The following is an 18,102-nucleotide window of genomic DNA, read 5'->3' as shown; positions in this document are numbered from 1 at the left end:
AATTTTATTCATTTGATAACAGATAAATTCATAGTTGTAATTATAATTTGTGTACTAATCTACTATTATGGATTTTTAAAAATGAAAAAATATTACTGATGCAAAATATACTTGATAAAAGATAAATGGCATTGCAGCAGCAAAAAAAAAAAAAAACAGTGTCGGAGTGAGAGAGGAGGGAATGGCATTCCCATGTCGTGTGTAATATTTAATTAGAAAGATGTCAAATGACAAGTATGGTAGCTTTGCACTAAAGCACATTTCCTGCTTTAAATGCATTGACACAGATGAGTTAAGTAGGCTCAATCAGCTTTGTCACAGATCTCTTCTGCTCGTATCGGTGTGTTTGTGTGCGAGCACAAATACATTTGCGTGCATGCACAAACTGGAGGTAGAGCTTGTTGGCTTTTTTGTGCATAGTGTGGGTGATCGTGTCTTCGTTGGTCTTTTTTACCAATACTTAAAGGTAAAGTTCCCTAAAAAAAATAAAATGTGAGTGAGGTTTGATTATTCTCATAATTAGTTGAACGTTCATTTACTGATGTGTTTATTTGGTCCAGTCTTGTGCAATATGAAATGTGCAATTAATAGGTCAGTAGACCAGTATTGTGTTTCAAACAAGTGGTTCATCTGCTTAGTTTCTTGCAACAATAGCACTGACAAATGGAAAATAAAAGCCTGTTAAAGTATGGTGACCAACAGTCCTGTTTTCCCAGGACATGTCCTGTTTTCACGTCCTGTCCTGGCTGTTTTTAATAAAGTAATTAAAATGTCCTGGTTTTCAAAAAAACTGCTGGAAAAGATCAGCTCTACAGCAAAATATAAATGGGAAAATTATGAAGAAAAACAGGATAAATAGAAAGAAAACTAAAGATATAAATATATTTTGTAAGTTTGTGTGAGATATTTTTGTTCAATTTGGAGGTGTTTCTTTTAGTTATTTATTATTTATATATGTATTTTTCTACTACAGAAGAGACATTATTTCTATCATTATTTCATTCATTATTTGTGAAACCTGTCATAATACAGTTTGTTAGAGTTGCTAAAAAAAATACAGAGTTGCTAAAACACTAAACCCCATTCTCTGAACCAAATTCTTGTGGGATAGATGGATGGATGGATGGATTGATTCTGAGCTATATACAGAGGTGTAAAGTCCAGGGGTCCAAAAGTAAAAGTCTTGCCATATTAATTAATAACTAATAGTTAATAACTAATTAGCTTTAAAGCATCAGCTAAATTAAATAAATGTAGTTCTATATCCTGGCTGAAAAACTGTGCTAATTAGCAAATTCAGGTGATTGGAACAAAATATTGAGGAGGACGTTTACTTTCTGAACCTGGACTTTACACCTCTGGCTATAACCAACCAAATGCTTTGCAGTCTATTTAACCTTTTCTTTATGTATTATCAACTTGAACCTTTTCGCTATAGTCATACTAACTTTAAACAAAAAAATATAATGTTGCCTAATTACTTGACCATTATAAACTCACCATGCACGTCTGACGTCTCATAAAGTCAAGATAAAGCCAAGTTGCATGTGAATGCTGTCACTTTTTGTCATATTCTCTGGCCGTTGGTCATGTGAAACATGACGCACGCTCATTGGCTGACGCTTTCCTCTAGTTTAACGTCTGTAAAGGTGTGGGTTCGTTTCCTGACCCTTTCCGCGCCGCGCGTGCAGCGATCATCATCATCATCATCATCATCATCATCATCATCTTACAGGCTGTTGCTTCCTCCTGAGGGACCGTAAGCGCTCTTCACAGCCTGCCTGCACACTACACCGAATCTGGCTAATACTATACATTTATTTGCGAGATCGGATGCGTTATATTGTCTCTCACTCACACCATACACGCATTTCGCAGGGAATATACGGAATTACAGGCGCAACAAATGATGATGTGACGGCCATCCGTTCAGATAGATAATAAAAGCTAGCTGTTCAGTCAGTGGACGCTGCATTTCTGCAAACGAAGCAAAGCCTCAGACAATCCTTTCCCAGATGAACAGTTACAGTAGTGTGTTCACTACTGACAGACAGCAGTCATCTGGAATTATACCCTGCGCCCTGGAGGAGAAACAGGTTTAAGGTAACTGAAATGTCCTTCTATGAGCTGACATGCACTGATTGGATTTTGAATGCAGTCTAATGTAAGGTTTGAAATGGCAATTCAATTTGTATGGTTATGAATTTTGGTGCATGCTCTTTGTTTGCATGAATTAAAACACACACACACACACACACACACACACATAGTAAGCCAGAACCTATGGACACAATACACACTGTTGTCCACTTGTTCATGTTGGTGAAACTGGAACTATGAAGGTGAGAGAATCCTAAATTCTGGTGATTATATATATATATATATATATATATATATATATATATATATACCATCGCCCCAAAAATAATAACAAATTTATGTTGAACCACTTTTTTGTTTTGACAATACTATATTCTAGTAGATTTTGTTTAATTGAATTACTGTGTAAAGTATGTATAGTTGAAAATACATTTGTATAAAGTGATTACATTGTGCCAGAATTTTAGTTATTTATTTAGTTTGTTTTCTACTGTGTGGTTAAATTGTGATAGATAGATAGATAGATAGATAGATAGATAGATAGATAGATAGATAGATAGATAGATAGATAGATAGATAGATAGATAGATAGATAGATAGATAGATAGATAGATAGATAGATAGTCATAGTGTAGATTTAATTTTTGTGACATCTGAGCATAATAGTAGTCAGATGTCTCATGCAAAGCTATAGCTTTTGGCCAAGAAGTATGTTTTCCAGAGGGGGGAGCATATGTTGTCTGTTTCTAGCAGACACGACACATACACAGATGCTGTTTTAGTGGAGACATAATTTCTAGGCCAGTGATGCTCTATCTGCCAAGGGGGCCTGGTGTGTTTGGAGCTGCTTTAGTTTTCAACTGTTTGTTTTGCTGGATTTACATGGCAAGCTCTCTCCAGCAGTGTGCTCTTGGCAGATGTACTGGTTGAGGAAGCCTGTTTGCCTGAGTCAAACACTCTCACTGTGAGTCGACTTGACAAGGAAGAGCCCATCAAGGGCTTTTCTGCAAACAATTCTTGTCCGTTGCAAACAAAGGGGTTAAAAGCCAAAGAGCGATGACATCATGATGTAATACTACTATACTATGATAAAAAGAGAAATTGGTGGAATTGTTTAATTATGTAGTGTCATTATTAACTGCTTGCAGGACTGTAAACAACCATAGACATTGAGGGGGACATTATTGTACCCCAATATTAGGATTAGCTGCCAATTTAAACATTCATATTTGACTACATCCATGCAATGTTAGGAACAACTTTAACAGTAAAAGTAATAATAATCATATCTATATGGTATAAATGGACATGATTGCATTTATACTCTCCGACAAAGAAAAGCGAGTGACGATATTCCTCTTTTCTCTGTTCATTTTTGAAATCCATGCAACTGTCCCAGATTTAGACATAAATATATTCTCTTCATACACAGCAGAGATGAGTGCTTTTTGAAGAGAATGGGGTGAAAAATCCTTCCTTCGCTACCTGGCTAAATGGCCTGGTGATGGAAAAATATTGTTACTGGAATGATATTTGAATAATTGAAAAGGGCCGACTTTAAAATTGCAGGCTTGCCATGATTTCAAGTGCAAAGTTAGAGGCTTCCACACCGAAATATTCATGCCATTATTTAGGAGTCCGGAGAAGGGATTCATTCAAAAATGATCAGAGCTCCTGCCTCTCCATTTCACAGGGCCAGAACTAGCTCTGCATGGCCGCGGAGGAGAGATTCATTTTAATAATGAAGAAGGACGTGCACCTTACTATCTCCCCACAGCGTTGTTATAAGTGACATCATAGATCAGGCCGACAAGCTGTCAAGAGAAGCCTCTCAGCATTGTGATTGCGGTGGTTTCTGTTTGTTTCTGACTAATGTAACACACATCAAAAACAAATTACAATGCGTTTATGAGTGAACAGAGCACACGGCATCTGAGTCATCAGCTCGGTATTGTTTGAGCCATCCAAAGAGAGAAGTTTAATACTTATTGCTGAGTTGGACATGTGCACAGTTGACTGCATTGCCATTTTCACTTTATTTGACTCCTGCTGTGTAAACAATGATTTAAAAAGTTAATTTTTCGCCTGAATGAGCTCATTAGCATTGCAGCTTTTGCCGGAGGTTGGTTTGGAGCTTTTGTCAGTGATCCTGTCTGAAATGTGGGAAAATGAATTTCAATTTTGTGACTGCGTTTGTTGTATTTATTATTTTACATGATTTTTTATTTTTTTTTTATTTCTTGTCCTGACATAGTTGAGTGCGCATATGCCAAGGCAAGTCAAATGTATTTGAAGCGCATTTCACAATACGCAAAAAAATTAGCTTTTTTTTATAGAAAATCATGATGGTATTGTTTATAATATCTTATATTCATGCTGCATTTAGCAGAGCTGGATGATAATATAGTTTACATTTTGCAATGATACAAGCAATCAAGCCTGTCTATTTAAGCAAATAAATGTGCATACTTTGAGTGACATTAGTGACATGTTGACAGGTAAAATTCCAACTAATATAAAACTATTTGTTTTTTTGTTTTTTTGCCAATATAATACAATATTATTGCCGCAATATTGCGACTATGTCAAACTATGTTTTGCTATAATGTAGCATGTGGACATGAACATCTCAAAATTTTTATGAGCTTTTAAACTAGGGGTGTAACGATACCCTCAAGTCACGATTCGATACATATCACGATACTGAACTCACGATACGATATTATTGCGATACTCCAAGACATATGATAAAAGGTTATGAAAAAAATTTACTGTTGATTAAAATGCTAACTTTGATATTACATTGTGGGTTTAAATGAATAGGTTTGGACTTGGTGCTTGTGACCCAAGGACAATGGTAACACTAACACTAAAATAAAAATATTCATGATTCTGAAGCTGAAAATACAGAATTATTTTAGACGAATATGCTTGTACTCTATCACTGACTAGATATATTTAAAATAATGTCGGCCACTTACTAAAACTCTGAAAAAATTGACTTTTTCTTGCACAGTAATTTTTATTTTGGGGGAACTATCTACGATACATATTGTCACAATCCATGATACGAATTTTCACTATCCACGATACGTATTGTTGTTGCATTTTTTATTGCGATATATTGTGGCACGATATATTGTTACACCCCTATTTTAAACATTTAAAACCATTTTTTTAATCTCTGAATGAAATAAAAAAGCAGAATAAAAATAAATGTATGTATAAACATCATATATATGTATATATATGTATATATATATATGTATATATATATATACAGTATATATACATATCTTCAAAGCACATTTAGATGATCAGTATCACACTGATTGACACAGTGAAACATTTGTATCTGTCACCTTAAACAATGTGTGCCATGTCCATCAAAATTTCTTGTTTCAATTTTTGATAGTCTCTCTTTGTGCTTTAAATAAACGCCAGTGAATTAAGTGGGGTAGCGGCAATTGCTGAATAAGAACCCAGTCAGCAGCTGCTTTATAGCCTGACATCTGAAGCTGTCTCTTGATTTGTCCTTGGGGCGGGATGTGCATGCTGGCCGTCCATAAATCAGGCAGCAGAGACCCGCTGGCATACAGAGAGAGAAGCTAAAACTAAAGCTGCATCAGATTTTATAGATTTGGAGGTTTTATTTGTATTATAAAAAACAAAACTCTAAAATGTTGTGGGGTTTTTTGATGATAGATGTGGAAAACTGAACAAGAACATGAAGCATGGCTCTTTTTCAATCAATCCAAAAGACATTAAAGTTGAATGACCAGAATCTTCAGAGTTTAAGATGGTGGAATAAATCACATGAAGGTGAGAACAAGGAGCTTAGCAATCTCTCTCTTATTATCGGTTTCTCTCCGAAACTCAACGGATCTCCAAAACTCTCTAATCTGATAAAACTCGAGAGTTTATTCCTTAAATAGTTCCTTAAAGGTACACTGTGTAACTCTTTTAATTTATTCTTAGCTAAAAACACTTAGTTCTTTCAAAAATATATGTGCTCATTAATGTATATTTACTTCTTTCAAGTAATAAAGTATTCTCGTGAGTGTATAATATGCCATTGAAAATACATACGGGTAAGGGGTTCTAATGTCGGTCGCCATGTTGCCCCTCCATCTTGAAAGTACATTAGCCAAAGAGGGACATACCCATTAATTCAAGCTTTGCCTTTCGCGTTTACGTTTGAGTTAACACTCATGGACGAGGTCGAACTGGAAGCCATGTTAATCTTGGACTACATTGGCCACCGTAGGAGTTAAAACGAAATCGGAATTGAGAGGAACAGAAACTAATATTCACTGGATGGTCATATACCTTTTCACCGCTAGATGGGGGTAAAAATCACACACTGTAGCTTTAAATGTCTGTCATTGACTGTGTCAGAGCCCATTGAGTTCAACTGAGTGGTTCTATACATCAGGGAGTATTTAATATATGCATGTTTAGTGCTTCTTACAGCTGTCAGCTACTTAATATTATTAACTGACACTTATCCAAATTGACTTGTGTTAAAGCTACACTGTGTGATTTTTACCCCCATCTAGCAGTGAAAATGTATATGACCATCCAGTGAATATTAGTTTCTGTTCCTCTCAATAGACTTTGACATTATTGGCCAAACTGATTAATTCAGGTGTGTCTGATTATTGTTGCCGTGACTACTGAGGTCAGGCACACCTGGATTAATCAATTTGGCCAATAATGGCAGACAGGAAACAAGGAGCTGACTTAAGTTCAGGAAGTAGTGTAGCTGGGCATAAAGCCCATTCCGATTTCGTTTTAACTCCTACAGTGGCCAATGTAGTTTAAGATTAACATGGCTTCCAGTTCGACCTCGTCCATGAGTGTTAACAAAAACGTAAACGCGAAAGGCGAAGCTTGAATTAACGGGTATGTCCCTCTTTGGCTAATGTACATTCAAGATGGAGGGGCAACATGGCGACCGACATTAGAACCCCTTACCCGTATGTATTTTCAATGGTATATTATACACTCACGAGAATACTTTATTTACTTGAACGAAGTAAATATACATAAATGTGCACATATATTTTTGAAAGAACTAAGTGTTTTTAGCTAAGAATAAACTAAAAGAGTTGCACAGTGTAGCTTTAAAGGCATAGTTCACCCTAAATTCTGTCATTTACTCGCTTTCATGTCGTTCCAAACCTGTATGACTTTCTTCTGTGGAACAGAAGATGTTTTGAAAAATGACTCATAGATTTTTTTCATCCATACAATGAGAGTCAATGGATTCCAATAATATAGATTTTTTTCTTCTACTTTAGATTCATTTCATACAGGTCTGAGATGACAGGGTGATTAATGATGCCAGAACGCTCATTTATTTGACAGATAGAATCAGTTACAACATGGATGTATTAGGAATTATTATTATTAATCTATTTCTGAATCTGATCTGACAAGGAATACAATCCCCCAAAAATAAAGAAAAACTCTACAAAGACCTGTGATAAGATTAAATTCTGTTCTACTTTCAGCTCCCAAAGAGAAGCTGAGCATGATCACTCTAAATCCTTTAAGAAACCAGCCCACTGTAAGAGAATTCTCTACAACCAAAAAGGATTATGAGAAAATGTCTGCTGAAAGGGATTTGATTTCCGTCTCTTTTTTTCTTCTCTTATTAGACCCAGTTGTTAAGTGTATATTATTAAGGTTAGAACCACAATTAGAGTAAATGAATGCTTGGACAGTTCCAATAATGGCCCTTTGGGCTGTCCATACAGAGTGCAGCCTCAGCTCTTTGCAAGTTATTTTCTATTAGCGCCACGCTGCTGTGATTTGTTACAAAGCTGGTGAAATCATAAAAAAGGAAAATGAAAATGTTGAGGGAAATTAGCTGTTTGATAGTCACAGTGTTCAACTTGTCAAACAGGAGTTCGTTCAGTGCTAGCCATTTAGATTTAACAATTTTTAAACCAAATAGGACAGTTTTGCTGCCACTTTAAATAGTGATATATGAGGTTATTTACACTTATACTGCTGTTGAAAAGACCACAGTAGTTGCTCACCAGAGTACTGAATGTTGTTTCGGATGTTGGTGCCCCACCAGGCTTCTTAACTATGCTGACCAACAAAACTAGAACTAATTATATAAACCAGCCTGGACTAGCATGGAAATTCATACTGCAACCTGCCCTGCATTTGAATGGCTACTTCCTCACTACAGGCAAAAAACAGTGTGTGAGTCGAGTCCAAATTCATAGTATTTAAGCAGTAGTAGGCAAAAAAAGTACCAGTGCATCTACTGGACACTTTGCGATCCCATGAGGCCACAGGAGAGGATTTATGAATGACAGTTAAGCGATGCAACTGATCACTGACAGTGACAACATGCCGGATGGAATACTTCTGAATTGCATTCATACTATATAGAACATACTTTTAACAGACGTGACGCAAGTTTCAAACCAAATGTAGTGCAGTATGAGTTAGAATGCAGTGTTGTCTTTATAAGCAGGGTTTGCATTCTACTAGCTTTGCTGATCTTAATAAAAATCTTATTATTATAAATCTTATTAATGTTCTTTGTGTTTATAGTGTTTATTCAAACTAGCTTATGTGTTTATCATTTGCTTTTCTTAAAACCGTAAAAACCAGTAAAAAACAGCAGCTTTCGACTGAGTATTCATTAAAATTTTCTTTTGCTTACATCTAGTTATGTGACAGCCTTTCGTTTGGAGACGTTAATGCAACTTCTTTACACTATACTAAATGAAGTTCAATGTTGTTGACCTGTCATGTTTAATTTGATTTGATTTTGCTTTTAACATTACAGACATATTTGTGTCATAAACATGTGGAACCCCCACAGCTATATGGGCCCTGGTGCAGTCAGACAGATAAGAGGTCAGATAGAGCTGCCAGATAAAAAGTCTATAACTGTTCTGGATCAAAGATGGGAATGACAGACAGCAAACACTAGCAGGGCACCAATGTTGGGCAGTAACGCATTGGTGTAATTTGATTTATTTTTTAGTAACGCATTTACTAAACGAGTAATGTAACGAGTAATGTATTCTTTACAATTGTCAAAATAGTAATTAGAGTATAGTTCCAAGCCCAAAGTTACTATTTGTTACAGCTGTGTTATATCGCTGTTGACAGAATGCGGTGTATTATCATCTAGAGATTGTAAAAAGAGAAAAAACTTTTCAGATGCCTGCCTGTCGAGTCCGCAAAGTCATCTACCGAGACCTACTTTGACTAGTAAATGTTTGTGCATTGGGTAAATCAACGAAAACAAACATCGGCATGGAGAGAGAAAATTACACATTCTGTAGCAGGAAATACAATCATTATTTTGAGTTTATTTCTGTCAATGGTAAGAACATTATTGTGTGCTGTCAATTATGTGGGGCGAAGAAACCTCTTCAACTACGAAAAACGTAACATAACTGCTAATTTAACTAATTACTTTTGAAATAAGTAATAAGAACAGTGACTTCATTACTTTTAAAAGTAGTTATCAGTAATTTAATGATATTTCCAGAGTAACTTGCACAAAACTGCAGAGCATTGAGGGGAAGTGGCATCATGTGGTTCTTTAAAAAGAAGCAGAGGGGAAGCTAAAGAAGTGAGACTAGTCATATTTTTGAGGCAAGGAGAAAAAGAGAAAGTAGCCAGGAAACTTGAGCAGGTTAGATGAAGTGAGCAGGTGAAGAGATAGATACATAAAGCATTTCAACAACTGAGACATGAACTGAACAAATTTCACAGACATTTGATAAACATAAATGGAATCTATCTCTTCATATATTTAAAAATATAGTTGGTAAAAGGCTCTTGAGACTTAAGGGGTGCATTTTTAGGCGTGTGGTCCTGGTCAAGACAATCTCCTGAACTCTAAACTGAATGTCAGAATGGGAAAGAAAGGTGATTTACTTTGACTGAAATAACCACTCGTTACAACCGAGGTATGCAGCAAAGTATTTGTGAAGCCACAACACGCACAACCTTGAGGCGGATGGGCTACAACAGCGGAAGACCCCAGATCAGACAGCCTGGTCTGACGAGTCTCAATTTCTGTTGAGTTCACTGTACTAAAATGGCCCCCACAGTCACCAGATCTCAACCCAATAGAGCATCTTTGGGATGTGGTGGAACGGGAGCTTCGTGCCCTGGACCCCACAAATCTCCATCAACTGCAAGATGCTATCCTATCAATATGGGCCAACATTTCTAAAGAATGCGTTCAGCACCTTGTTGAATCAATGCCATGTAGAATTAAGGCAGTTCTGAAGGCGAAAGGGAGTCAAACACAGTATTAGTATGGTGTTCCTAATAATCCTTTAGGTGAGTGTATATACTCTGTTTCAAGGCAAGGCACGTTTATTTATATAGCACATTTTGTAATTCAAAGTGTTTTACACATAAATGAATATAAATAATCACTTACTGGGGTTAAAGGGACCCCACCCATTTTACTAACCATGAATAGGACCAAACCGTTATTTCTGGGATTTTTCTAAATTAAAGCAGAACAATGAATTAATGGAGATCTAAAGATGAGAAGAATTTTTCACAGCTGATTGTTGTAGTGTGAGATTTTCCTATGTTGATTGTACTGTGTTCTTTCGGCGTGCCTAAGAAATCTATTGGACGTCTCCAATAGATCAGATTTTTCTCCTAAAAACGGACAGGAAGAGGAAAGGAATCGATCCAATCCGTTTCAGGTGTGGTTCCTGTGCTGCCTTCACAGTGTAAAGATGGCAGACATATACTGGTGACGCACTGAATATACTGGTAAATGGAGGGGAAAAGACAATAAAAAGGAAAGCAAAAAGAGAATGGGCGAAGGAAAGGGGTGCTGGGGTATTTGGGGAGAAGTGGGTCAGCAGCTTTGGGTGCCATGGCAACGGAGATATACGAGCATCTGTGTATTGATCTGCAGACTCATTGGTGTAATAGAGTGAGCCAGGTGATAAATGAGCATGCTGACAAGGTCTGCACCGGGTCACACTTCCTCTTGCACCACATTTCCGTCTGCTTCTCCTCACATGCCATAATACACATAGACCTACATGGGATCATCTAATATTAGTATGCATGAATACGTGTTTCATGAATGGGCACATTGAAATATACAAACAATTTCTTGCAATGTATACTATGTGCGCCTTGTTAATGTTTGTGGGATGAGGGAAGCCATCATCAGCATTGACAGGTCTGTTTTTTATTGAGTTTTCATTAACCTTAAGAACACCAAAATATAAACCACCAAACAAAAGGTATGGTATGAGTATTCAGTGTTCATTGCGCTTAGTGGTGTCTTTTACTTTTTGCTATGAATAATTGACTCCATTTACAAAAAAAAAAAAAAAAAAAAAATCTCTCCAGAGACATGAGGACCAATTTAAAGCATTGCTCACAATTCTGACATATTTTTCCTTGAAGTTATGAGTTCATTTTCAGGAATTCAGTGAAATAAACTCGCAATTATGAGTTACGAAATCCAGAAGGAGGGGGGGGGGGGGGGGCAGCTCACAATTCGGACATTTTCTTATAATTGTTAAACTTAAAAGTGCGAGTTTTTTTATCATGCTAATTTAAGAAAAAAGAAGTCAGAATTGCTAGATGTAACTCATAATTGTGTTGTAAAAAAAGGCAGAATTGTCAGATTAAAAAGTCGTATACTCTTTTTATTTTTTATTCAGTGGCGAACACAAGCTTCAATATCTACTCGCTCTGCTTTTTTTTTTTTTGGCCCATACATGCAGTGTGTAAGCTTAGCGAACATTTACACAAAAAAAAAATAAACATTTTCCTTTCATTTCCTTTCCAAACATTGCCTTTCCCTATTCTAGTAGACAGTAGAAATTAGCTGCATTGCCAAGATGGTCACCAATTGAACGGATTTTGGATTTTGGTATTGTGTGCAGAAATGGCATTACTTTGAAGTCAATTTTCACAGTCACCACAAATTAGCACAAGAAAATACTTGGATAAACACAAGCGCTCTCTAGTCCCCAACTATCCTTGTTATTCAAAGTGTTCTCTGTGTACTTACAGCGACCTTGTCTAGCCCATCAGGGTATGTGATTGTCCAAACATGTCTTATCAGTGCCCCAATCATGACCTCCAGAAGCCCACCACAAGAACCCAGATCAGTACTTTCCTCCAGTTTAACCGCTGGCAAGGAGCGCAGGGGACAAGAACACGCTGCTTGGACACATTCCAGGGAGAATAGATGGCACATTGCTTTTAACAGCATTAGCATTCCACCATTCCTGTATATAATTTAGTGCTTTTACTCTGAGAAAAAAAAAAATGGACTGGAGGAGTATGTGATGGGTTTGAGAACATCCTTTCATTGAATCTGGGTTCTGTAGTTAAAGGGTTAGTTCAACCTCAAGCCATCCTAGGTGTATATGACTTTCTTCTTTCAGCCGAACGCATTTTTCATTTTTATACTTCTAATTCCTAACCAGTGTTTTGTTTTGCTCTTTGCTCTCGTCAATTTATAAAGTTACAATTATGAATATTTTCTTACAAAAACGCATTGATTCACTTCAGAAGGACTTTATTAACCCTCTGGAGCCATATGGATTACTTTTATGATGGATGGATGCGCTTTTTCTTGCTTCAAAATCTATGGTACCATTCACTCCCATTATAAAGCTTAAAGAGCCAGAATTTTTTTTAATATAACTCCAATTGTGTTTGGCTGAAAGAAGAAAGCCATATACACTTACAGTATAATGGCTTGAGGTTAAGTAAATTATACGATTATTTTTAGGTGAACTAACCCTTTAAGGTGACATTGATTATTTGACTAGTTTTTTTTTTTTTTTTTTTTAATCTGCAAGCAAAAAAGATCCTCTGTGAACACATACTGTGCTGTGGTGATGTCCTGTGTTATACTGCCTCCTTTTGGCTGGAATGGTTATTGTGGCTATTATCCTATTGCTGAAATAGAAGTTTTTAACTAATCGGTTTTTACATATCACACGTTCCACTTCTTTTGTGATATCCAGAAACTCTACTGGTGAACGTCTGCAACCAATGAGCATTGCGTCAGGAGAAGCAGCAATACAAACTCTCTGTGGTCTGTCGTCCCCTCTGCTCTCTTCTAATGTAAGTGATTTAGTGACTTAATCCCTTCCACAGGCTTTAACACATAAATCAGGGCCCTTTGAATGTTATTTAGGTAAAATTGTTACAAAAGTTCAACTTTGTTTTGGAGTTGTAAACGGACTAACAACTCAGTTTCAGTCTGTTTTTACATATGGAAATGAAGTTTCAGTAAGACAATTGACTCTCTCTCAGGGTTTGATGGAGATCTGGTCGGATGACAGCTGGAACTGTTGTCATAACCGGAGGAATTCTCGCAACAGTGATACTCCTATGTATCATTGCAGTGCTTTGTTACTGTAGACTCCAGGTGAGCATTGCATTTCATTTACATTTTACTGCAGAATGCTGTAAGTGATACGGAACCATCCACACACATTGCGTTTTTGTGTTTAAAACACAAGATGCAAGACAGTGTAATGGGGGAAAACGAATAATGATTTTTGTTTTTAATTGAACTTCTTTTGGAATGATGAGCGGGACACAAGAAACCCGAGAACAACGCTCAAAAACAACGGCTGCAAATTTAGTGACTGCAAAAAAAGTGGCTACAAATTTAGTATTGGTTTGTTTTAGTATTGTCATTTCTTTTCCGCATTTTAGGTAAATCATGGCTACGCTGTGCTAATCCGTTTTTCACATTATACCAATTTGTTCAGTAGTTTTAGTTCAATTGATTTGAGACCAGTAAAAAAATTAGAGAACTAAATAATTCAACATAGCCACAATTTAAAGGAGTAGTTCACTTTTGAAAAAAAATTTGCTGATATTTACTCACCCCCATGTCATCCAAGATGTCCATGTCATTCTTTCTTCATTCCAAAAGAAATTAATTTTTTTGATGAAAACATTCCAGCATTTTTCACCATATAACGCACTACAGTGGGAACCAAACGGTTCAAGGTCCAAAAGACACTTTCAGTACAAACTGCAAACTGTTCAAAGGGCTTTAAACGATTCCAGACAATGAATAAGGGTCTTATCAAGCGAAACGATCGCTCATTTAATAAATAAATAACAAAGTTTAAGTTTTATAAGCTCAAATGCTCGCCTTGCTCTGTTCTGTGATGCACGTTTGTGACTCTCCTGTTCGAACTTGTTCATCAAAATGAACGAATCTTTTTCCGAGTCAATTCGTTCGTTTCGTTTGTTGAATGAACCAAATGAGAAAAATGAGAAAAATCCTGGAATGTTTTCATCAAAAACCTTAATTTCTTTTCGACTGAAGAAAGAAAGACATGGAAATCTTGGATGACATGGGGCTGAGTAAATAATCAGCAAACTACTACTAAAATGAGAAAAATCAACGAATAAGTTGTGTAAGAATAATTTTTAGATAAGTAATCTCATACTTCCCTACTATACAGTAGGTGATAAACAGTAGCATACGTGACAAAACAAGTATGTCCTAGTTCTGAGGACTCATAAAAGAGTAGGCAAAATTACCCGGATGAGCTACTACTTCCTAGCCTGGATGCCAGCCCGAACTCTGCCCACAACATTTTTGGGTCGGGAAGTTCGGTCTGGACTCGATCCATTGAGGAGTAATTATGATCAGGCAAAAAATGATCAGGCCAATCAAATTGCCAGGGCGGGCTTTATACGATGATGGACAGATGATCTGCAGGGACGTAATCATCACGTTATCAAAGAGCGCTTAACTGGTTTCCCTCAAAGATGACTGCAGCTGGAGAATTGAGATGTATAGATTCCACTGTCACGTCTGTTTTTAAAATTAATCGACAGCGCATTAATGTTAATAGACAAACAGAAAACTGCAATCAAGCATTTTTCGATCGGAAAGATATTCGGCAAAAGTGTAACTTATCAGCTGGCTCTGACGGTCGCTAAGTTAAGAAGATGGGACGTAATGAAAAGCACGTGGTCATTTTTTCCTGGTTCGGTTGAGACACGCCTCATAATCAAAGCCCTACGGAGCGGTCTCAGACTCATATTCTGACCAGAATATGAGTATGACGAAGTCAGGCTAACTACTTCCAGCAAAATTCTGAAATGTGCATACGATGGACGCTTTACTATCCCATGAGGCCACGGGAGAGGATTTATGAACTGATGCTGATTCCGAATTACATTCATACTACACACATTCAAACTATTTAGAACATACTTTTTTAGCGGTTGTGAAATAATTACTTATTCGAAATAAGTACCTACTCAAGAGAGTGTGCAATTTCGGACACAATCCATATGTTTGCAAAATTCACTATTGAGGCGTGACTAATTTAAAGTCTCAAATAGTGCTGACCACAGACCTTATTTTACTCATAATCAAAAACCCATAGGAAAGTATTTTGAATTTTGTTTCAGCCTTACTTGTTGACCTAAATGACATTAAGACTGCACAGCACTATTACGTAAATAACTCAAATCCATTCCAGAACTTTTCTGTTTTGTGCTCAAGCACACTCAGCGTGTTACTCAACAATTTGAGGAAGATCTGTGTTGAAGCATCAATTCCTGATCTTGTTTCCCCTGTATATCTAAATGTCCCTCCATCCCAGTATTACTGCTGTAAGAGGAATGAGTCAGAAGGGGAGGCGGGCTCGGTCGGAGATCCTCAGCCACAGTTCGCCTGCAACGCATGCAGCGCTCCGGGAGTGGACGGGGCGGCCGTCACACCTCTCTCGCTGCCCTACGACCCCGCTCCGCAGCAGAGCTACTGCCCCACTTGCTCGCCCTACTACCTCCGTGGCTCGGATGAGATGCGTAATGGCGGCGAACGGCTGTCCTACATGCCCGCTCACTATGAGAACCATGGCGCCACTGCCCTCGGTCTGGCCGCCATGTACGGCCCCGTGCTGAGCCACCGCAGTACACCAGACTTTTACACCAATACACGAGCCATCAGCACTGACGTCTGACCCCTTACAGACCCAGAGATGGACCCAGGGACAGAGCTGCCTCTGTGAACCAGAGCATCTGGGGGCCGTGCCATCTCCTTGCGCAAAGAGTCGAAAGACCTACAGGATGCCACGTTATTCTTCCACACAGGCCTAAGGCCATCTTCAGTCTTCCATTGTCTTTTGTTTTACCCGTTTTACCTCTTCTTCTTCTTGCACACCACTCCCTCTCTCTCTCTGCTGTGAGGGCTGTGTGTTGACTGAAGTGTTTGTGGGGGTTTTGGCCTTTTTAATGTCAAAGGTTAAATGCAAATAGGATATTTTATTTATCATGGAAAAGTCAGATATAGAAGGATATTGTAAATTAAGAAAAAAGAAATGGAGCATCCCAAGAAAGCTTTAAAGGCTCATCTTAAGTATTTCATAGTTTATGGTGACAAAAGTTTTTAATAGCTTTTAAAATAAATTACTTTTGTTGGAAAAAGCATTAAATTCAGCTTTATCTAAATAGCCCCTGATATGCTGAATCTTTTTATTTTAAACACTTATTTTTGGATGAGAAATTAACCAAAAAATGTAATTGTCTTAATCTATGAAGATGTGTTGGGAAAATGTAAAATGAATTACTGATATATTGGTTAATTTGTATTTAAATATGTCACATCAACTAAAATTCACAGTGGCACACAGTGAAATATGTTGGCAGTTTTGAAAATCAAATAAGATTGAGGTTGGAGTCATGTGTTGTTCACTCTCACTTATTTATTTGTCCATATCCACTACTTTTTAAAACTAAGAGCTTTTTAAATTAACATTTCAGTGTAGCTGCTGATATCTCCAATGCCATATAATTTTCAGATTTATACACAACATTTTCAAAAATCTGCTTAAGGCAAAGTCACTGAGAAAATGTCTGGAAAATATATATATTAAAAAAAAAACATTTCATTGTTCTTATTGAAATGATAATTATATGAACAATAGTTTCCTTGTCTTTGCAAAAGTGTGTATGTAAATTATTATATTTTCTCACATACTTGTTTCAGTCCCATTGGTTTGTGCATTCTGATGTCGATATTCACTGTCACTCTTTGTTAACTGGATCACATTACAAATCACAAGAAGGCACTTCTATTTTACATGTGGATACGTTTTTGGCAGAAATGGGGGGGGGGGGGTCTGGAAGTAAACATCAGTCTATGGTTTAAAATACTGAAGGAAAAAAGTAGCTGATTGTGCACATATTTCACAGAATGCTTTTGAATATGAAGTAAGCATTTATAAATGCCTGTAGACTTTTATAAAATTGGTCAGTTGTGATCAGAGTAATAAAAGCCATTTCACATCTATAAAATACATGTACATAAAGATCATAATATTTCAATGATTGAAAAGTTTCCTGTCAAGTCTCTCTATTCGAACTAACTGCCAATGCTTCTGTTTGCTTTAATTGTGTTTTTTTTCCATATTCCTATTCATGTTGCTATATTCTAGCAGTGGATTACGGGAAACTATGAAAGAGACTGGTTATCAAACATTTTTACTCCTAAAAAAGCTAATTGAACATTTCCACTTTTGTGACAACGTGCCCCAGACGCAGGTCATGTGATGTTTTTAAAATGGAAACTGCTTCACAGATACATTTAAACAGTAAAATAATTCCGAAACACAATAAACAATTGTATAGCCTTTCAATTAAAACAATTTAATTTTAGTTTAAAGGATAGAATTTATACAAATTTAAGAGGGTTAAAAAGTTAAAAAGTTACAATTTTAAACACGATTTTCAATGCTTTTTGAAGTCTCTTGTTCACCAAAGCCACATTTAAATGATCAAAAACACAACAAATAATATTAAAATGCATTTCTATTTCAATATATTTAAAATATGAAATATGTGATTGCAAAGCTGAATTTTCAGCACCATTACTTTAGGCTTCAGTGTCGCATGATCCATCAGAAATCATTGTAATATACTTATTTGATGCATTATGCAATAAGAAACATTTCTTATTAATGTTGAGAAGTGTAG

The 18,102-nt window shown here is 36.7% G+C and overlaps 1 protein-coding gene across 1 annotated transcript; it reads left to right on the top strand.

Annotated features, from left to right (window-relative positions):
* Nucleotides 1-1,639: 1,639 nt before the first annotated feature.
* On the top strand, nucleotides 1,640-17,115 carry fam163aa (family with sequence similarity 163 member Aa). Its single transcript, XM_039673941.2, has 4 exons — nucleotides 1,640-2,103; nucleotides 13,113-13,212; nucleotides 13,405-13,519; nucleotides 15,732-17,115. The coding sequence occupies exons 3-4, from the start codon at nucleotides 13,427-13,429 to the stop codon at nucleotides 16,089-16,091; spliced, it is 453 nt and encodes a 150-aa protein (XP_039529875.1). The 5' UTR covers nucleotides 1,640-2,103; nucleotides 13,113-13,212; nucleotides 13,405-13,426; the 3' UTR covers nucleotides 16,092-17,115.
* The last annotated feature ends 987 nt before the right edge of the window (nucleotides 17,116-18,102 follow it).

The sequence above is a fragment of the Pimephales promelas genome, chromosome 5 (genome assembly GCF_988280905.1).
Source record: "Pimephales promelas chromosome 5, fPimPro1.hap1.1, whole genome shotgun sequence".
Taxonomy (NCBI): Eukaryota; Metazoa; Chordata; class Actinopteri; order Cypriniformes; family Leuciscidae; genus Pimephales; species Pimephales promelas.
Note: the sequence above shows the minus strand (reverse complement) of the source record. Positions and strands in the feature narration are given on the sequence as shown.

Excerpts from the sequence above, each read along its gene's own strand:
- fam163aa (XM_039673941.2), top strand. The coding sequence starts at position 13,427 with ATGACAGCTGGAACTGTTGTCATAACCGGAGGAATTCTCGCAACAGTG. Across the intron at positions 13,520-15,731 it reads TTTGTTACTGTAGACTCCAG|TATTACTGCTGTAAGAGGAA; the intron begins GTGAGCATTGCA and ends CCTCCATCCCAG.